The 22,633-nt window shown below is 36.7% G+C and overlaps 1 protein-coding gene across 10 annotated transcripts; it reads right to left on the bottom strand.

Annotated features, from left to right (window-relative positions):
- Positions 1–957: 957 nt before the first annotated feature.
- On the bottom strand, positions 958–20,891 carry LOC105051716 (uncharacterized). 10 transcript variants are annotated; one of them, XR_012134309.1, is made up of 16 exons: positions 20,710–20,891; positions 17,673–19,310; positions 16,987–17,568; positions 14,101–14,262; positions 13,579–13,757; positions 11,627–11,824; positions 10,957–11,129; positions 5,757–6,175; positions 5,590–5,683; positions 5,075–5,421; positions 4,520–4,929; positions 4,242–4,389; positions 3,942–4,103; positions 3,760–3,848; positions 1,213–1,438; positions 958–1,125 (listed from the first exon to the last, which is right to left on the bottom strand). XR_012134309.1 is itself a non-coding variant. In XM_073243369.1 (14 exons), the coding sequence occupies exons 5-14, from the start codon at positions 11,737–11,739 to the stop codon at positions 1,291–1,293; spliced, it is 2,103 nt and encodes a 700-aa protein (XP_073099470.1). In that variant the 5' UTR covers positions 11,740–11,824; positions 13,579–13,757; positions 14,101–14,262; positions 16,987–19,310; positions 20,710–20,891; the 3' UTR covers positions 958–1,290. The 10 variants fall into 10 exon arrangements, 1 of the variants encoding a protein (XP_073099470.1); XR_012134308.1 differs by having other exon boundaries at positions 16,987–17,059; positions 17,300–19,310; XR_012134311.1 differs by lacking the exon at positions 16,987–17,568 and having other exon boundaries at positions 19,159–19,310.
- Positions 20,892–22,633: the final 1,742 nt, after the last annotated feature.

Consider the following 22,633-nt stretch of genomic DNA (forward strand, 5'->3'; position numbering starts at 1 on the left):
AAGGATTGAGTAGCTTTATAATTATTTTTTGTATGTAATTTGCGGGCCTAAAAAAACCTAACTATAATACCGTCGAGAAATTCTTTGTGCACCGCCCGCAGTGTAGAAAATCTAATGTGGAGTATACCGCTTCATCCTATTGAATACTGCTTTTCAATACATATTTAATATCCACAGTTCTACTTTTTTTTATTTAAAATTTTGAATGACGAACATACCTCTCTATTTTGATAAAATTATGACATCGAAAACAAAAATTATGATATTCTAGATTAAAATTATGACAGGATGTCATAATTTGAATCCAGAATATCATAATTTTTCTTTAGATGTTATAATTTTATCAAAATAGAGAGATATTTTGTTATTTAAAATTTCAAAAAAATGATAATTTTATTGAACAAAAACATCTCTTTGTTGTGACAAAATTATAATATCCCAAATAAAAATTATGACATTCTACGTCAAAATTATAATATCGTATCACGAAACAATATCATAATTTTCACCTTGAATGTTATAATTTTGTCGAAATAGAAAAATATTTTCATCATTTTAAATTTCAAATGAAAAAATAAAACTGTGGATATTAAATAGATATTAAACGCACGTTGAAAAATAATGATCATGTGGTCTAATAGAATAAAATGATACACTCCACATCAGATTTTGTGCACCGCTTGGAATATCTCTAATACCATCTACAAGAGATACAGCATTCCTTCAGTACGAGTTGCACCTGTGGATGATGGTCGAACAAATGCCATCTTAACACTGGCCCAAGCCCATACCATAGCCCCTCTATCTCTGCGTATGTGTGCGCGCGCGCGCGTCACAATGAAATCTTGACCTTTTACGACCCAGAAAGACCGATTATGCATTAACCGCAGGCTGTTAGTGTGACCATGACACATGTAATTGGACATTCTGCAGATAGACATAATCAGCCTGACCAGATAAATAAAATTACAATTGATTGCTTGATAACAACCATGTCATGAAACTTTATAATTTGTAACAAGGCAATTCAAAAATGGGATGAGCTGGAAGGCTCAGATCACATGCTGCAAGTCTTGAGGCTGATGAAACATCAGGTTTCGATTTCTTTTGCTTCTGTACCAAGGCCTGAGAAGAACCTGTCTTTGATTAGATACAAAGGCAACATGGGAATATATCCCATATGTGATCAGAGATTAAAATCAGCTCTTGTACCTTGAGGCAAAAGGCACATTAGCAGTGACAGAAATTGCCAATTTACAATAGTCCCCCTGGTAGCAATCAGTCAGTATATCAGTTTTTCCACTTGTTGACATACCTAAGGAATGCCATAGCAGGGCTATCCCTCGGTTGGGCCCGAACACGTGTAGACCGCCTGAGTACCGCTTCCTCAAGCAGGATTTTTTGAGCAACATCTTTTGATCTCTTCTGTAATGCCGTACTGTATAATACATCAAAACAAAATGAAATATCACAGCTTGAGATGTACAGTTTGATAAAGAAATTGTAAGGTAATACCAACAGTCTACAGTTAAGTCTGATAATAAGTTCTCAGATTGGGAATAGAATATATAAACAATATAGTGCTTCCAAGACACTGTATTGTTACCATGTCTTCGTGCCAACATAATGGTCATTTATCTTGCAACTTTGTTTCACAAGGTTCAATTCCCTTCTACTAAAAAGGAAAAGGAGAAGAGGTTTTGTGGGGGGGATGTTGGCAGTGGAAGAAGGAAAAAACAGACACAAGGTTCAATCAAGCTTGCGAACTTCCGCAGAAATGGGGGAAAAAAATCCAATTCTTGAAACCCCTCCAGATTGCATTGCAGCTTAATTCATCATGCGCCAAAAAAAAAAAAAAAAAATCCAATGTGTGTGTTGTTACATATCACTTTTTTATCAATCAGGAGATCAGCGGATAGCAACTAAGGCTCCTAAATTCATGATAAGAGTTGGACATGCACCCTTTTCCTTTCTTTCAACATGAAACCACCAACCAAGATGCAAATTTCTGAGCAATGCAACTGCTGATTTACCACTGGGGCTCTCTGGCCTTCAAAAGTCAGCAGTCGTGTTACAAATTCATTTTGCTTTTCGAGCCTAGTGAAATTGAACTACATAGACACGTTAGCTTGCTACCCTTTGTGACCTTCCCCTGATGACTAGTGCATTGCCATGCAAATTGCTTTTTCAACTAAAAGAAAAGTGGAAGATGAAAGAAAATTCTTATTTCCTTGAAGGACAAAAGACTTGAACAATTGCACTGGTTTTCACACAAGATATTCGACATCCACCACCATCAAGAGGGAGAATGAGAGATCAAGTGGCAACAATCACACATCTTCATTAGAGTCCAATGGAGGAAGACTGTTATAAAATTCCTCAGACATCTCAACAAATCCTGCACATTTATTTTCCAGAATAAACAATAGAACTTTAATCCTGGATACCTTCAATACAATCTCCCATATTACACATGGCACAGAAGTTTGAGTAGTTAGGCACAGATGGGGCTTGACAAGGCAAAACCGTTGTGTCATGAGAACCTCCTGCACCTATTTCATTAATGCCCTTGTCGCATGGAGGAAAAAAGAATAAAAATGAGCAAATTTCCCCCAGGAGGTTAATGACCTTTTGTTAGACCAACACATGAACTCAGATCCTCATCAAATATGATGCTCCTTATTGCATAATTCTCATGCCTAATGAAACGGCATGTGGCTTCCTCACAAGGCAGCTAGTAGGTATGATGATTAAAGATCCTACCTGAAGAACTAATCCACTACCAACATGGTTAAATCATAATCCCCAATATTTGTGTCCTAATTAAGGTCCATAGAGACAAATTCTCTGTGGATGACTTGCAAGGAATACAGATAGATTACACTATCCACCCTTGCTAGATAGCATATAAGACAAGTGCATTCACAAATTCTTTTGTGCTCCATGTGAATAACCTTATTTGGCAATAGTCACATGCAAAATAAGACTTGGACAAAGTATTCCTTTCATCATGATTGCTTCAAAACATATTCTATTTCCAAAGAACTACAACATCTTTGCCATTGGTATAGGTTCAGTAGGAAGCATCACTATGCCTTCAAACTAACACCATCTGATCATATCATTCTCCCTAACAATGAATTACTACCCAGTATAATATATCTTTCTGTTCTCATTGGCCAACTACTGCTTTTCTTCCACAAACTGAAATCTGATGCAACTATGTACAACTCAAAAGGCTTAACATGACCTAAAAACCGCAATAAAAGCATTTAGGCAATAGAAGCCCATAGAAAATAAGCTGAGCATCTCTTTTCACAAATCCTGATACTCCAAACTCTTTCCTTAATGATATAGCTGTTAAACTCTTTCGACATAACTCTGTGAGGTTTAAGGAAAGGAACATGAAACAATATAAGGGGAAAATGCAACACCTTAGCATTTCGTTTAAAAGGTGAAATTTGTAAATTTGACTCTACGAGAACATGATATAAATCCATTTGATAAATAAATTAATGCTTCATTTCCTACAAAATCTAAGCATAAATGATTTTGTTATCTATGCATTCTCATGAGTTGCTTTCCAATAAATTAAATAAATGTATAATTCACAAGTAGTGGCACTGTTGAAGATAGCTAAAAAATTCATCCAGAAGAGTAACAAAGATATGAATCATTGGACTACATAACCACCAAATCTTAACTTGTATTGAGAAGACACAATAAGAATAACTATGAGCCGGTAAGAATCAGATTTACCTTATCCTGAGATAATACTTCTCCAATTGCCTTTGAAGGGCTCTCTCCCTCTCACCTTTTGGATTTAGTGAGCCCATAAGTGCATCAAGCTGATTATATTTAAAGTATGTAGATTAGCATCACAGAAGGCAATACGAAAATTTTGAAAAAACATTGTGGCACATGAGCGTTGAATGAATCACCTCTTCCTTGGCACTGTAGTAGCCCCACTGCTTATGATCTGAACTTTCAACAAAAAGTCTTCCCTCATGCCGGAAAAACCAATACCTGTTGTAGTTTCTATCTTTTCCTAATGAACTAGTACGTATGGACAATTTCTCTATCTCCCTTTCAAGGTGCTGCTCCTGCGTTGCAGGTATTTTAAACTGTCAAAAGAGAAAAGGGCAAAACCGGCGGGGTTGTGTTGTGTGGACAAGCATGCACATTCGTACCTGAGTGTGTGCATGCACACAAACACAGAGAGAGAGAAGTGATGTAAGTACCTTGTATTCTTCAGGTTTCTTTTCCCGAGCCTCTTTGTCTCTGTCCTTCCCTCTTCTCTGTCCCTTCATACTATCCTTGGTACCAGATAAATTTTTTACTCTCTCAGTGCCACCTCCATCATCCATCCTCAGGTTATTTGCAATTTCCCTGAGTTTGTGACATCACACTTACTATGAACGACCATCAACAAGGATAATTACATGGCCCAGCAATATGTAATACTGCATAGGACAATTGTTAACTAATTCTAATTGAGTAAAGATAAGGATTTGCATACCCATTTTCTGAAATGTGGTTTTTCTTAGATGAAGGAACTTTCTCAGTTCCTTGCTGTGAAACATAATTATGTGAGTTTACTTTGCCATTCTCCAGAATGTGTCGCTGATCCATTTCTTTATTGTCAGCCTCTTCTTTTTTCAGATGTTGCTCTTCTTTTTTCTTTCTAAGTTCCTCCCTTCTAGTAGCTGCAAGTGCCTGCTGCTGTTCCATGCAGTCATCTAACTTCTCTCTAATAGCATAAGTTGTGAGAGCCTCTGAAACCAATTCATGGAGAATTCCCAGTTTTACATTGATGTCAAGAAGACCATAATGCCCCCGTTTTATAGTTGCCACGTGATTTGATAATTCATCTCTACCTTCCATCTCCAAGAAGTCACATAAGTATTCAGCCCAGTTGGTTAATGTAATCTGAGGAAATGGGTAAAAAGGTTAGCTAACACTTGGAATCTAAAGGACAAATCTGCTAGCTAGATGTAAAGGCAGATACTCCACAGATCAAACATTTTATTTTAGATATCATGTTTCTGAAAAAGAGTAAAATAAATAAATTCACCTTTGATTTCCTTTTTTTGCTCTGTATAGACATGAAATAGTCACTTTCATCTTTAATTAGCAAGCGGATAATTGCAGAATGCAACTCCACAATGAGCATAAGATCACTGTCCTTGTGGCAGACTGCATTTTCAAAATCTTCCAGAGAAAATGGCCAAAGATGCAACAATCTACTGAAAGAACAGCAAAAATCCCAAACCATAAGAAGGTTTCCAATGCAATCCATAGGCACACGAAAATCCGTAGACAGAATAGGGCGATCTGAGAAAACAGGATCATCTGCAGCAGGCTGCACTAAGAGGTCATCAATTGGGTATTTAACTGGTTTTTCTTCCAGTTTCTCTTCCTCTGCAAATTTAGGGAACATGTAAACAAATGGCATGATAATATTCATTTCAAGATATTTAAACCTGAAAAGAATAAAAATTAAGGAACTCAACAAATAGACCTTAGTAAGTTCAAGAATGGGACCAAAATTTAGTTTGTAGATAACAAATTAAATTTTCTTCCATGTACCTTTCTTTAATTTTTTCTTGATCACACCCATGGCTTCCAAATTTTCATTTTCACTCTCTTTCCTTTTCTTGTTGATTTTGTTAAGTCGCACATCCTGAAGATACCATGAATTTTAGAAATACTATATATGCAAGTCAACAAGCAGGAGGATCAGGATAGAATATTACCATAACATTGCTTCTTCCTGCTTTTTTGTGTACTTTGCCATTTTGAACAATAAACTTGTCCTTCAATTCTTCAGGAAGTTCAGTGGAAATCCCATACTTCTTTGCAAGATTTTCATGAACTGTCCATGGGGCACTCTTGGAAGTTGATTCTCTGATAAATGCTTTCAGTACATTCCTGCTAAATGGTGGCTTCTTCTGTATCAGTTCATCAGCCTTGACTATTGAAGTGTCAGTTACCTTCTTAGCTTTATCAACCCAACCCACTTTGTATAGTGTGGTGTCTCCATCATCTAAAATCTTCAAGATTCTGCATGCACATACAGACTGCTCCTTCCTCCCATGCAATTCTAAGCCTTCAAAGAAACATTCTTGTAACTTCGTGTAAACTTCATTGACAAGATCTTTTAAACTGAGAGTACCTGCATAGCCAATAGCACCACTGGGGACATTACATGAAGTGGGTCAAAGGCACATTTTGCAAAAATCAGTTCCACTGAATAAATAGGCAGGAAAAAAAAAAGATCCATAACATGATACAACGAAAGGCATTTGAGGTATGACAAACATATCATTATGCAAGCCCACTTGTAAATGCAGAAGAAGGGGATCTCTTCAGCACGAAACCTTCATCTTTTTATAATACCGAGCTCTTGTTTTCTCATGTCCATTTGTTTCACTCCACTCTTACCTCTTCAATTTTACACCAAGTAAAATCAAAATCAGTGGTGACACTCTCAAAGCGAAAACCAACAAGGTTGAATACAATCTATGATGCTAAAATGCCTTGAAAATAAAGCCATTTGTTTAGGAGCTCTCTTGCCTATGCATCAATCCAGGCACAAAATCAATGGTGGCAGCAATATGGCTAGCATGGCAAAAGTGCTTCATAGGCAATATAATCCAACCCATTGAAATTGATCTAAACATCTTAGAACATATACAGATCAAAATATGGCTGATTCGGATGCCTTTAAACCATAAATCAAATTAAAAAATGGTATCATAGCATAAAACTTGCCTATTTTGCATCAATTTGATGCATACATAGAAGACATCTAAAGCAGTAATCTTTGGTTTCTAGTTAATTTAGATGTCATAGATAACGATAAATTGTGTGGATTTTCAATTCAAGAGGGCTAGCATTGACTTTCATTGGGAGACATTTGAGACCACATGCTCAACTTTGATATCCAAAAACTAACACTAGGAAGGTTTTTTTTTTTTTTGGTAACATCAAACATCAATATTAAAGAAGTTATGTATGACAACTCTGTATCTTAAAATTTACAAATAAAACTTTGTACATTTAAAATTTCTCATACAAGAAAGCAAAAAATAAAGCATGCATAACAAATCATCATTTTTATTCAGTATATAAAGATCACATTCTAAAATATTAGCTCAAGTGTTTGTTACACTTATCAATCAAGTGGAAAGTTGAATATGCCTAGGCCCTTTTTTTCAGCTGACTACGGAGCCATTTATGACAATTTATCAAGGACATGCCTATAATATAACATGACAATTTATGCAGATCTTTTGTAAACTATTCATTCTTTTTAATCTTAAAAAACATTTGAAAAAATTGAGATTAAGCTTCTCAAGTCTGAGAATGAAAAGACTTTCTGATATTGTCTGTACAAGAAATTTAGAGATAATTCATTTAAAAATTTGGTTATTCTGAAACTTATATCTCATGAACATTTGAACAATCATGTTTTAAAATGTCAACAGTACATCACACTCCAAAATGAAATGATATATAATTACTATCTTCTTTATTTTTCAAAGAAATTTTGACTATTTCATCATAATATCACCAAGCGCAATACATCCAAAGATATCCACAATACAAATAGACTTCAATGAGATCTAATTTATTTTTTTGATTTTTTTGATTTTATTTTTCAAAAAGTTACTTGTTTTCCGTTGTTTTTGTGTCAAGACTACCAAATCTTTTGAAATTGTCAAAAATCTTTTGGCAGGCCAATTGAAACTGAAACCAAAACCAACTTTTTGAGCCTTGCATAAGTTGCTGGCACAATGTGGGGTTTTCTTTTCCCATTTTCCACTTGTACCACTGCCCAGATAGACTCCTTTCCCTCTGTTAAATAAAAGTAAGAAACTACATGAAATGTTTGTTGTTTTACCAACACCAACAAGACATCATTGCAGGGGCAGCTTGCTCAATTTGCAGATTGCTACAACCCAGTGCTTTGGGTGAAATTGATCCCTGGTGGGTATGTACAGCACCATGGTACATATTTACAGCAGTATGCTGATCCTTGCCCCACATTCATAGCTTTCGTGTACCCAAACCAATCTTAGCTAGGAACTATATATTTCCTCCTCTAAACATGCCTTGTTTCTATCCTTATGGAGCTGTTAACATCAAGTTGGCACCTCAACCTAGAGTGGCTTCATAGTCTGCCCCATTTAGTTAGAAAGAGTTAACTGTCATTAGTCCATGGTTTGCCGTACAGCTCCATACCGCCCAATACAAGACATACCATACCGTACTGAGAGGAAACCGGTATGAAATACCATTTTGAGTTGGTATAAGCCCCATACTGCTTGTACCGAAGCGTATTGACCTGCAACGAAGTGTACCGACCAGCACCGACCCACACCGTGTAATGAGATAAAATTGAGAAAAATGGTTTGCGGGCTATTTCAGCACATGATGTATAACCTACTATACCAATCCTACCGTACCAAACCAGTAAGGTACCAATATGGGATCCGGTATCGAGATAGCGGACCTTGGTCATTACTGTTACAATTCCTTGAGACTTAGACATGGAAGATCATATTCCCGATCCATGGCCACAACTATCCAAGCACGCAACAATATTGTTTGTATTTTGATTAGCGTTCATTGTTATAAATTTATACAAAACAAACCCGTATCAACTTCTCATATACATAATATGACAAGAGATGGAAAACACAAAGGCTTAAGTAATAATGATTATTATATGATAAATTTTCTTTACATGTATGATATGCTACAAACTAGAATTCAACCCCATCATATATACAGTTTTCTTCCTTTAAGCGACATGGTTAAAATCAACAAAAAAAAAAAAAGGAAATGACATGGTGATAAACATAAACTGAAATATAAAACATTGCCTCCGAACTACATAATCTAATCTAATGAGGAAAATGCGGTAAAAAAGAGAACACTTGCAACAATATTTTGTGGTCATAGTTAGAATCTTCTAGTTACTTTAAAACCTTAGTCCCAATCGTGTAGCCATTTCTTGTGCTTCCAACCCCTTTTCTAACCAAGGACATACATTGCAACCACTAACTATCAAGGTCACTCTTACTATTGTGTTATTTATAGTTTTCTCTTTACTCATATGATAAAAGACCAAATTCAGTTAAAAAGAAGTGGAACTTATATATTATCTGATAATTGATAAGATTCCATATAGGCACTTTCTAAGAGGTACCACAGCCTACTATTTTGCAAAAAGCCAGCACCACTTCCTTGTTGACACCAAAATGTGCTAACTGCACTAGCACTTAACCCAGCTTTTAAGGTTGTGCGTTTTTTCGCTCCCTCTTCTAACTTAAGCCCACTTCCACATCAAATTATCCTAAGATTGAGTTGCACAAATAGCTAATGCTTTGAATGTCAAATATAAAAATTTGATACCTTATTAGCTAGGTAATAACTGGATTGACATTCTATGCCATACATTTATTCTTTGAGCTTAAGTGCAGCTAACTAAATGCATCTCAAAATGAGCTCTATATTGCTTTTGCTCGTGTTCATGTTCAGATAATATTTTCTAATGATACTCTTCAATACCCCATATTCTCATCTCTAATGTCATATTGTGCAAAAAAGGCCCAGAAGCATGAGTATTATGCGGAGAGGAGAAACTGTGGTTCTGTGAAAGCAATAGATTATTTTTGTTAGTCTACTCATCTGGAACTATTAAACCTAATATTGAACATCAAGCATACTGCATGCATACCCACATGCTGCCTCTTAATTAAATCTTGAAGGACAGGTTCTGGATTGTTGCATTCACACACTTATAGAGATGTCAGAATGCATCATACATGAAAAGTACAATGATGAAGGTATCAAGAAAGCAACAGAAGCATCATTTTTCATTTGTCAGCAAGATGTTGCAACTGAACATATTAAAAAAGGTTTCTTAAAAAAAAAATCCATAGAGCAGGACAAGACTTTCGAAACATAGAATCTAAGAACATTTTGACCAGCTTGAGAACCACCCTCTTGAAAGGTTACAGTCCTTACTTGGACAAGCTAAGCTTGAGATCACATGTTATAGAGACCTGTCTTTTGCATAATGAATATGTATGTTATTAAACTAGAAAAGAATAAAAGCATTCAACAAGAAAAAGAAAAATAATCAGAACATATTAAAGGGGAGTTAAGAACTAAAACATAGAAAATCAAAGAGACATAGGCATCAATAACCTTGACAGTTAGAAGCCATTCAGTAGCACAAGCCATACTAAAAGAGTTGGCATCTACCTTTACATATTCCTGAGTTGTACGAGAAACCCAACAACTTCCCAGAAAATGTGGTGAAAAGGGAATGCAACCAATCTATCATGGGTAATAACTCTGTGACTTATGACAATCTTTGTACAAGTCATAAAACTTTGGCATTTTAAAACATCTGTTTTGGATCCTCCACTGCATACTAGAAATCCAAGAACAAAACGATATCTATGCCTTAAACAATGGAAATTAAGAAGTCAAATAATTGACAAACTTGTGGATAACGCTGATACCTTGCATACTACCCTTGATTTCTAAGATACAAATGGGGACAAAAATAAGAATTAAAAACTACAATATCTTCATAAGTTATGTTATCCACACTGATTTGTAGTAGAACAGAAAATGACCAACAGCATAGGAACAACATGACATCAATTAACACATAAGATAGACGTGATGCATGATATCTCATGTATGGACAATGACTGGAACAATTATGCAGGAAGTAGAGTATGATAACATAAGTCCATTAGTGCATCATAAAGCAAAATACAGGAAAAAAAATAGTCAGCACCTTTCAAATTCCAAAGGATGCAAATAAGATATACTTCTAGTTTTAACCAAAGCGAATGAGTAGAACTATAAAAGTAAATTAATAAAGAAACAAATAGATAGACACTAATGCCCGAGCAGTCAAGTTCTTACTGTGCTGGATCAAATGAAGAATGGGAGCCATTAATTCCTTAGGGAATTGTTGAACCTTCTCTGTTGCACGGCGCTCTGAGACCAAAGCTTCTTCATATGTTAAATTAGTTTTCCCAGTAACTTTACATGTCCAGACTCTTTGGCGATAAAGATTCAATCTCTTCAAGTAGTCTCTAAAGACAGGTTAAGGAGATAAGCAGAAGAAAATAGTCATCAACCACAAGCAAGACTGATGTTTATAACAAGAAGCATGATTCTTTACCATTTACGGCATGCTTGGGAAATGCAGCAGATTTGGGTTGAATTTCCTGCTGGATTTGTGGACTGGGAAGTCCATTTGAACATTGCCTATCTCAACCTAACACCCCCAGCCTGACTCATGCGGGAAGGGAAAAACAAACTCCATGGGCCTTTTTTTCTTCATACAAACCAACAGCCATACAGGCTGGGATTTAGGCTAGGACTTCAGCAAGCATTTAGAAGATGCTGGGTTAGGTGGGCAAACAGGTTTGATTCCAGTAGGATATTCTTGCAGGAAATCCAAATAGACCCTTAGTCTAATCTAATTTAAAATATAAATGACATTAGCTGTTGATGATTGCGTCCAGGGATTAAAGAAATAAAGACCATTCATATTGATCACCTAAGAAAGCATTGTAGTAGAGGATACTGATAATCCCGAAATATCTCCTTTGTAAAACGAACTTGGAAAACAAGCTCATTTGGATCCAACTCTTGTGGTGGCTCTGCCAGGTTAAAAGGCTTCCTTTTATATAGAGGCATAGCAAATTCCAGACAGCTTTTCACGATACAGGGCTTTAATGAAAATATCCAATGCAAAATCTCTGACAACCAAAAGCTTCAATACCTGCAATACAAATACCTAAAATATGCTTTACCAATTCATTTATATTTTTGTGAAATTAAATCCAGACAAAACAAAGGATAGTCCTATAATTGAGCCGTCAAAGATATAAAACCAAAAAAAAAAATCATATGTAATTTATTCTTTCTTGTCGATTTAGGAATAGTTGAGTGTCAATTCATACGGGAGTCCCAAATACACATTGTACCGCAAGGGAATCACCAGAGGGGTAAGAACTTTACATAGAGAAAAAAACCCTACAACCTAATTTCCAAACCAATAAAGCAAAGGCCAATTAATTGCCGAATGAAAAGCTGCATTACAAAGAGCAGATCATCCACAGTCAACAATATACGCAGCAATAGTTTCAAGGATCAGCCGCAAAAGCGACCAAAGAAAGCATCTAGCAAGAAACCCTAGAACAGCAGCTTTCAAGACAATGCAATACCTTCCACCTTCTCTTTTCCATTTTCACTTCAAGATTGATGTTTTACTCTCCAAACAAAGGAAAAATTTACCAGAAACGGCAACAACCAAGAACGGGACCAAATAGATATCTCAAAAGTTAAAAGAAGATAGGCATGAGCAGAAACTTCTCAAGATTCCCGTCCACAAAGACACAACGAAGAGCTTTTCGAACAACGAACCCACTAGAACACAGCAAACTCCACTACCAATCAAAAGAAATACAAAACGAAGATAAATCTTGCATAGAGAACCATATACCAATGTTGGAACGACAGGAACTGGATTTGACCTAGAATTCGCGCGAGCTACGTCGGTTCCAACCGCGAAGAGGCACGAACGAGAACTCTCGGAGCGGCGAATCGTATAGAAACAGGGCGGAAATGGATAGGAGAAAGACGAGATGGTCACCTTCGTGGCATTAGAGGAGGCGGGGATGGAGACGGCGGTGGAAAGGAGGAAAACCCCCGACGCGGTCCTGTTTTTTAAGAGGAGATCCTTTTGGGAGGAGCGCTCGTTTTCGACTTTATATATGCTCTCCGCTCTCGCTCGCTCGCCTCTTCCTCCCGTTTTGAAAGAAATCGTCATTTTGAACCCCAAAAAAAAAAATCGCCCTTTTGTTTACATGGCCACCGAGAATGTTACACGAAATCGTCTCGTGCGGGTTCACGAGCCGCCACGTGGAAGGTGAGTTGGCCGGGAGCGGCAGATGGTGGCCTGATGACGTGTCCGTGGGTTAGGAAGCGTCCCGGTAGATTGGAGAAGGGCGGCGCAGAAGCGGATCGTGCATTGATGCGGCCTATGATGCGTACGGCCTGATGGTCACGGTGGACCCATCACACATAACCATCCAGTGACGGCGAGGCGCATGGAGATAACAAATTGATGGGGATCGGACGGCGTGTGATTAACAATCACTTTAACCGGCAAATATATTACAAGATATCTTTGTGGGAACGTTGTTAAGTTGGGCTAACGTGACAGACTGGCTAATTGGCACCAGTTGTTTTACCTTGAGAAGGATGACCATAGGTATCAAAATATGACTAGTATGAGGGACGTGACTGTGACCACGCCATCAGTCCATGTGATCAGATTATTTTGTACCAGTTGCTAAACTAATACGACGATGGGAATAGCTGTTAGGGTTCCAGGATTCAAGACACAGGACAAAGCCACCAAGGCTTTTGGATTGTAAAATTTAAGAAATATACGTATAATTTGCCAGTGATAAATAGCATGTCAGTATTCTTTAATAACCATCAAAATTGCCTTTGATTTGAGTAGATTACCGGGAGGTTCCTTGCCCTTCCACGAAAATGTCCCATGAGAAAAGTCAGATCGCACTGCTGAATAATCCTTCGGATAAAACAAAATCAGGACACTCCAATTTGGGTGAGCATTACCGATTCTAGCTGATCACGAGCACCAATGTTTAGCTTCTTCTGAATGTAACAAACTCTGCCCATGCCTAAGCAAAACGGAATGAAGCGTTGTTAATGTGGTTGCACCCGACGAAAGAAAGTATAGCCCAAGTTTAGAGGTGTAGGCAATCCTCATGACTGCATCCCCCAATGAAATCCAAATATCCAATCAAGTAGGAAATAAAAGTGGGGAAGAATGAAAAATATTACTCATCAGACTGCAACCGATTCTTTTATAGGAGTCTAAAGACAAGCTAAGAATGGGTTAAACCAAAATGCAGTTATAAACTCATCCAAATTCTGTCCTGAAAGACAGACCTATAATAATTTATATGCTGAAGATCTCAAGAGTATTGATTACCAAGATTGAAAATAAGTTTCAGGACCTACATCATTCTCCAAACTCAACAAAAATTCCGGAACATGGTTCATGTCCGGAGTATGCTCGTCGAGTATGACAGGAAGCCTTGTCAGCTTCCCTTCTTGATCCGTGAGGAAGCAGAAAAGCTCATCAAGCATCTGTGCTTTTTGCTGGAGCAACACGGTATTCATCTGGGAAAAGAACGAACGGCAAAAACATAAGCATATTTCATTTCAGCAAACAACTAGCAAAAAAGAGGCAGCAAAACTGTTACATATGTATATATCCTGTATCAAAATGATTTTTTTTAGTTGAAGTTCAAAAATTAAACAGAAAATGAAATGCTGAATAATGGATAGTTGCATGACGATAGTGCAAAAGTTAGTAGTTGCCAACCAGAGAAAATCCTGATTAGCACTATCTATATTTGATGTCTTTTATAAAACAGCAACATGCAATTGAATTTAAGAAGCCACTTGTATCTACAGACTTATTGAAAAATGGTTCTACCATAAGCAGTAAATGTCAAGACAATTTATGACTGACAATAATAGCCAAAACAGGGCAATTTAGCAAGAACTGATTCTATAAACTGCATATATCTAAACAAGTAGATAAAACTGTCACATTATAACATTGAAGATAAGAATAAATCTCTGTTTCAAAAAAAAAAAAATGGAGGAGATACGCACCATGAATGGTTGATCCCTCTCACTTTCAAAAGTAGGCAGCCACTTTACTGATTTAAAATAAGTTGCATAATAATTCTGCACTATGTTGTATTTGAGTTTCCATTATTACAGATCCATTAAATATCCTTCACTTGACCAATGAAACTTAAGAGGCTTCCATGTGTCTTGAGTAAATCCAAGATACAAAAAATAGCAGCAAATAATCTCATAGTAATTTTTAGCTAAATGAAAAAAGAACAGAAAAACATGTGATCCAATGCGACAGCCATGAAACTTCGGATATCCTTATACAGCAAAACAGAAGCACCGTGAAGCACATTAAAAGTGCTAGGACATTGAATTTTCATATTTGCAGCTAAATAAATAATATTTAAGTTTCTTTGTCTTTGTGTATCTCAAGCATTGTGTTATTCCGGTCAAGTCCTTAACCTATACCTCAGGCTCTGTGAATTGTGATACTCCAATCAAGTCCTCATCCACAAAATACATACACATACGCATGCACGCAAGCATTCACCAGGCAGCAAAAATGCTAGCCCAATGTATGGGAACTATATTTGAACTTTGAAGCTACATGAGCTTCATGATAAGGGGGGAAAAAGTACCATGCTTAGTTATGGAACATGGTTAGTGGAACATTCGTGCAGCCTTGTAAAGGCCACAAATTAATAAAAAATACGTAAGGCCTAATGTTGACTAGAATATCAAACTCACTTCTGCCAAAAGTGGACTTGAACATTATATGGTAAATGTCAAGAAAAATATATGAACAAAACAATTAATACAAATAAAGGAGCCTTTGTGAAATTATGACTCAATGGTCTGCAGAATATTTTGTATTAGACCAAACCTATGATATAGACAGCAGCTTACAATATAAGTGATTCAATACATGACCAACTTCCCATTTCCCCTTTTAACTCTACATAGAATCCCTTCAACAAAATCTAAATCTTATTTTAAGTATTCAATGCATGCATGTTTGGAAGCAAATATGAAGTCATAGTTTTTTGACATTGAACCAATAGTTTGCAATAATCACATGAAGCAAGTCCTTAGATTAGATGCTAGAAAGAATTAGATCTATGAATCCATAAAAGAAAATTAAAATGGAAATTTGAAAAAAAAAATGTTACAAGTACTAGTAGATTGTTTTTTATAGCCAAAAGCTGGCTAAGTATTTTATTCTAGACTACACAGAAAATAGATAGGAGAAAAAAATTAAACACAAATTTATATACTGAATGACCTTTAGAGCAAACTCAAGAGCTAATACTGGCTCAAGATCCACAAAACTAAATGAAAAAAATTTAGATTTGGAGAGAATTTCTTTGTATATTTTTGAATAATAATGCTCTTTACATAGTTCCTATTTATATACATCCACTAGTCCTAGAATAGGAAGCTAAATAATTACAAAAAGAAACAGAAATAATTAGGGGAATTAGCTATATACAGAAACTGAAATTAATTTCTAATAATTTGGGATTTCTATAATCATGGGATTCCAACAGATACCATCATTTGGGTTTCCTATAATCATAGGATTCCAACACCCCTCAAGTTGGTTCATGGATATTATACATGCCCAACTTGCAAACTAAAGTGTAGAATACTCTACTGCTTGGTCCCTTATTAAATACATCAGCCAACTGCTCCGTCAAAGTCACATGATAAACAGTTAATGAGCCATCCACTATCTTCTCCTTTATGAAGTGTTGATCAATCTCTATATGTTTGGTCCGATCATGCTGAACTGGATTGTGGACAATACTAATAGCAGTCTTATTGTCACAGAATAAGGATAAACTATTTGTTTCTGACAACTTCAACTCTTCCATCAATTTCCGCAACCACAACAGTTCACAGATACCCTGAGCCATAGCTCTATATTCTGCTTCTGCACTTGATCTTGCTGTCACATTCTGTTTCTTGCTTCTCCAGATAACCAGGTTACCTCCAACAAATGTACAATAACTAGATGTTGACTTTCTATCATCAAGAGATCCAGCCCAATCTGCATCAGTAAAAGCTTTTATCTGTAGGTGGCCATGCTTTGAGAAAAGTAGCCCTTTCTCCGGTGCAGATTTCAAGTATCTCAAAATGCAAAACACAACTTCTAAGTGGGATTCACGAGGATCATGTATATATTGGCTCACCAGACTAACAACATAAGCTATATCTGGTTTAGTGTGTGAGTGATAAATCAATCTTCCAACTAACCTCTGATATCTTTCCAAGTCAATCGAGTCCCCAACTCCTGCTTGCAATCTGTGATTAGCCTCCATAGGAGAATCTGCAAGTTTACATCCCAACATGTCAGTTTCTTCCATGAGATCCAAAATATATTTTCTCTGAGAAATAAAAATCCTTTTATCTGACCTGGCAACCTCTATTCCAAGAAAATACCGTAGCTTACCTAAATCTTTAATTTCAAATTCTTGGGCTAAGAGCCTTTTTAGATGGGCAATCTCCTCCTTATCATCTTCAGTCACAACTATATCATCAACATAAACAATAAGTAATGTGATCTTACCTCTACAGTGTTTCATAAACAAGGTATGAGGTATGATCAGCATTGCTTTGATGGTAGCCAAAAGAAATCATGACTTTACTGAATCTATCAAACCATGCTCTTGGTGACTGCTTCAGGCCATATAATGTCTTCTTCAATCTGCAAATCTTTCCTTTGGTTTTCTCATCATCAAATCCTAGAGGAATCTCCATATACACTTCTTCCTCTAAATCTCCATGAAAAAAAGCATTCTTAACATCAAACTGCCGTTAAGTCCCACTCAAGATTTGCTGCACAAGATAACAGGATTCTGATAGGATTCATCTTTACAACAAGGGCAAAGGTCTCTTGATAATCCACTCCATAGGTCTGTGTGAAGTCTTTTGCCACTAACCTGGCCTTGTATCTCTCAATTGAACCATCTGCCCTATGTTTTACTGTGAACACCCACTTGCATCCCACTGGTCTCTTCCCCAATGGAAGAGTAACAAGGTCCCATGTCTCATTTTTTTGCCAAAACCCTCATCTCCTCAACCATAGCTGCCTTCTATTTTGGATTAAGGTATGCTTCCTTCCAACCCTGTGGGATAGAAACAGACAAGACAAAGGCTCTATAGGAAGGAAACAAAGAATCATAGGAAACAAAATTGGAAATGGAATGTTTAGTACAAGTTCTGACTACTTTTCTGATAGCAATGGAAACATCAAGATCATCCGTAGAAAAATTAGGATTAGAGTTAGAATTAAAATCATCAAGGATCAAAGGAAACTCACCACATAAATCTTCAAAATATTCAGAAACTGAATTCAAGGATGCCGGTTGATCAGGTGTATCATGCTCAATGACTATATTTGTCTTGTTCTGATGTGTGTAAGTTCTCAAATCCAGTCTATCCAATCTCTTTAGGGGTTGAGGTGGTTGGTCCTTGTTATCCTCATTAAGGTCTGTCTCAAGCTTAAGAATCTCTCCCTAAAGAGGATAACATGAGGAGGACATCTTTTCATTCTTATGCTCCCCCTGAAGAGGTGACTGAGTGGAGAAATAAGGCTCAGATTCCTTAAATGTGACATCCATGCTAACAAAATATTTTCTTGAAGGTGGATGGTAACATTTATATCCCTTTTGAGTACCAGAGTAATCTACAAACACACATTTAAGAGCTCTAGGTTTTAACTTTCCAACATTTGTCTTATGAACAAAACAAACACAACCAAAGATCTTTAGGGGAACAGTATAAGAATTACTACCCTGTAAAACCTCTAAAGGACTCTTAAAGTTCAGTATTCTAAGAGGCATTCTATTGATAAGATAGGCTGCAGAAAGAACAGCATCCCCCTAGTAAGGTGTAGGAAGGTTCATGGTAAACATAAGGGATCGATCCACCTCAAGTAAATGTTTATTCTTTCTCTCTGACACTCCATTTTGTGCACTAGTATTTATACAACTAGTCTGATGCACAATTCCATTTGAATGTAAATAGGTACGAAAGACTTCATTTATATATTCAGTATCATTATCAGTCCTTAGAATCTTAACTTGAGCATCCAACTGTGTACAAATTATCTTATGAAACTGTTGAAAGTAAGAAAATACTTCATTTTTTGCTTTCATCAAGTAAACCCAAGTCAATCTAGTGCAACAATCAATAAAAATGACAAACCATCTATAACCAAACAAAGAACCTATTCGGATAGGCCCCCATACATCAAAATGAATAGCCATAAAAGGAACCAAACTCTTAATATTTATTGGAGGATAAGAATGTCTTGTGTGTTTAGCAAATTAACAAGCATCACAAACTAGCAATTCTGATTTGCATTGTCTAAACAAAATAAGATATAATCTTTTTAAAGCAGAAAAAGAAGGATGCCATAATCGCCTATGCCACTGGATGGTCTCTTGTTCAGCACTTATAGAATGTCTTAACAAAGCTTGGTTGGGATCAGGATTTGAGAGACCACAATTGTCATCCAGAAGATACAAGCCGCCTTGCAATCTATCACTGCTAATCGTTCTCCCTGTTTTCAACTCCTGAAATATGCAATGAGTAGGAAAAAAATTCAATTTTGTAATTAAGGGCTTTAGTAATAGAACTAACAGACAAAAGATTAATAGAAATGCTAGGAACATGAAGAACTGAAGCTAGATTTATGGTGGTAGTACATTTAACAGAACCTGTTCCAAAAATAGTGGCTAAGGACCTGTCCGCCATGCGGACTTTTTCTTTTCCTAAACACGGAGAATAGGTTGAAAATTTATTTGAAGAGCCAGTCATGTGTTTGTTTGCTCCAGAATCTATAACCCAAAAAGATTTTTCAAGATTTGCAAGAAAAGCATTACTTGATTTGATAAAATTAGAAGAGGTAGCAGTGCATAGATTGAGATTCAAGCTGAGACAACAAATGCCTTGGGGATTGAACTTCTTCATTGGAAAAAATTTTAGTATTATTTGTTTCTTCAGAGAATCCACTATTTCAGACACATTCGCTTGTAGTCTTGATGAACCTATCCGCTTACCACCACGCCCTTTGGTTGGGTGAGCATGCAGTTTTTAGCAATGTTCTTTAGTATGCCAAGACTTGTCACAGTAGTCACAGTGTAACTGATCCTTGTCTGGAGGATCTTGATGAGGAACATGTGATTGCTCTCGTGAAGAGGCAGCTACTAGCTCTGCCTTGTCAACAGAGGATAAATGGATCATGACACTCCTTCGACTCTCCTCCTGTTGAACATATGAGTATGTTTGCCTCGAGGAAGACATGGGATCCTTTTCAAGTACTTGGACCCATATCTGATCATACTCTATATTCAAGCCAACAAGAAAATCATATATGCATTTTTTTTCAATCAATTTCTAAAACTTAACAGCATCAGCAGCACATGTGGCTTGAAAGTCCTGATAGTAATCCAGTTCTTGCCATAAACCACTTAATTCAGCAAAGTACTGTGCAATAGTCATCTCACCTTGTTTTGTTCCATGAACTTTGTTACATAGCTCATAAATCTGTGCATCATTGCCCATTTGAGAGTAGGTTAGAGAAACTGCATTCTAAATAGTGGCTGCACTGTTCAACAATAAATATCCCTGAGCAATCTAAGATTGCATAGAATTGATGAGCCAAGACATCACAAGTGAATTTTCTGATTCCCACTAAGTATAATTAGACTTGGTAATTTCTGATTTTGGACTATCCCTAGTAATATACCCTTGTAGTCTCCTAGCTTGAATGAACAAAAGACAGGATCTGAACCATGCCAGATAATTAGTTCCATCGAGCTTAACAGGATTGATTTGTAAAGATGGGTTATCACTCACAAAGCCCATTTTTGTTTCAGTCACAGCCCTCTTTCCCTCAGTCATGTTTCAACAAATAGGAGAAAAAGCACTGAAGAAACAAAACACTTAGCATCAGTAAAAAGAAAAGCAAACCAAGTCAAGAACCAAGGCCAGGCAGAGGCGCGACAACGAGGAAGGATGCAAGAAAAGAAACGGCCGGAAAAAAGTTGCCGGAAAAGAGGTCCACATGCCGACGCATGAAAAAGAGGGTGTGGCTTGTGATGGCGCATGGAGCCACGCGCTTCACCGGATGGCGATGATTTTCTGGCAGCGGGCCAATCAGCGGCTGGGCTTCCTCCTGGGGCAGGCAGTGACGCTCAACCCCCTTTGTAATAGGTCGCCAGAAGCTTGACCCAAAAATCCTAATATGGCTCTGTAAAATTATATCGTAAAAAACTAGCAAGGCTCTAATACCATGAAGAAAATAAAAATTTGAAAAGAATTTCTTTGTATATTTCTGAATAATAATGCTCTTTACATAGCTCCTATTTATATACATCCACTAGTCCTAGAATAGGAAGCTAAATAATTACAAAAGAAAACAGAAATAATTAGGAAAATCAGCTATATACAAAAACTGAAATTAATTCCTAATAATTTGGGTTTCCTATAATCATGGGATTCCAACACTGAATAATTTAGAGAATAATATAGTTAGCATCCAAATAACTACATTGACATGCACCCAAATTTATATACTAAATGACCTTTAGAGCAAACTCCAGAGCTGATATTGGCACAAGACCTACAAAACTAAATAATTTAAAGAATGATATAGTTAGCATCCAAAGAACTACAGCAATGTGCTGAAACATGCCATCCTACACCAAAATAATAAAATCACTACTGAGCGGTACCAAGCCATATTGAGTCACACCCAACTGACACACAGTGATGGGCCAGAATAGGCAGATACCATGCAATGCACAAAGTATTACAACAGACATGCATGCCCAATGGCAGCATCCTGTCAATTTGACATGACATTGGCCGAATGGTCGACACATTTCTTGACGGAACTATTGAGATACTGCCACAAAAATGTAGCCGAAAGTTCAATAAGCAAAAAGGGAGAAAATATAAGGTTTAAAATCATACCTCACAGAAACCACATTCATTAGGTACAGATGAGTATTGTGCTGTATCAATGCAAAAACTTCATCAGCAAGTCCAAGAAATGTGCAATTCTTAACAATATCCAAGAGACCTATATTGACAAAAGAAAACAAATGAGACTAGATAGTATGGCAGCACCTCTCTCAGACATGATCAAGATAACAGAAAGTACCATCATAACTCTCCTGAATGAGATCAGAATCAATGTCATTAAGGAGCTCATAGATGCTGGTCAAATCTGAAGACTCTTTCAAGTTCTTAGTCTTACAGCATCTCTTGCAGAAGAAGAAAAAATAGATGGTGAGACAGTGGGTATACCAAAAATAGTAGGATGGCCTGCATGCTTAAGGTAGAGGGCACTGTAAAAACTGGCCCACTATTTTCCTTTTTTATAGTTTCATACATTTTCTCTTTTTTTTCCCCTCTTTGCAATAATGGCCTATCTATAAAATTTTTTGATGCTTTTGCACCTAAGGCCCTCCCCTAATGGGTCCACTCCAGACATATGTTTAAGTAGAGCTGAATGTGCACAATTTTTATCATGGTTGCACATATCTTGACAATAAATTCATATCTTTTACAAAAAAAAAAAAAATGCACAAGTTACTAAATACTGAAGAAGTGTGTATCTGTTGAATGTGCCATGCACACTCCTAACCTAGATTCTATCTGCAGAGCCAAGGACACAAGCTCCCTAAAATTTCAAAAACTGGGCCACTTCTGAAGAAAGAAAAACAAATACACCATGGTTTGTAATACTGTATTGTACCAATCTATACCAAGCATACCAACATGCACTAGTATTGAACCGATACTTAGTACACTCCCCATAACAAGAATCAGACCTACCGACACTGTACAAGTTAGGTACCAGTACAGGCACAGGAACCAATATTTTTAA

The sequence above is a fragment of the Elaeis guineensis genome, chromosome 9 (assembly GCF_000442705.2).
Source record: "Elaeis guineensis isolate ETL-2024a chromosome 9, EG11, whole genome shotgun sequence".
NCBI classification, from domain to species: Eukaryota; Viridiplantae; Streptophyta; class Magnoliopsida; order Arecales; family Arecaceae; genus Elaeis; species Elaeis guineensis.

Bases quoted from the DNA above. Each gene is read 5' to 3' on its own strand.
- LOC105051716 (XM_073243369.1), bottom strand. From the start codon at position 11,739: ATGCCTCTATATAAAAGGAAGCCTTTTAACCTGGCAGAGCCACCACAA. The intron at 6,176-10,956 runs GTAAGAACTTGA...TTGGCTATGCAG, and splicing joins TCTTCATTTGATCCAGCACA to GTACTCTCAGTTTAAAAGAT. The intron at 5,422-5,589 runs GTACATGGAAGA...CTAAATTTGCAG, and splicing joins CAAGAAAAAATTAAAGAAAG to AGGAAGAGAAACTGGAAGAA.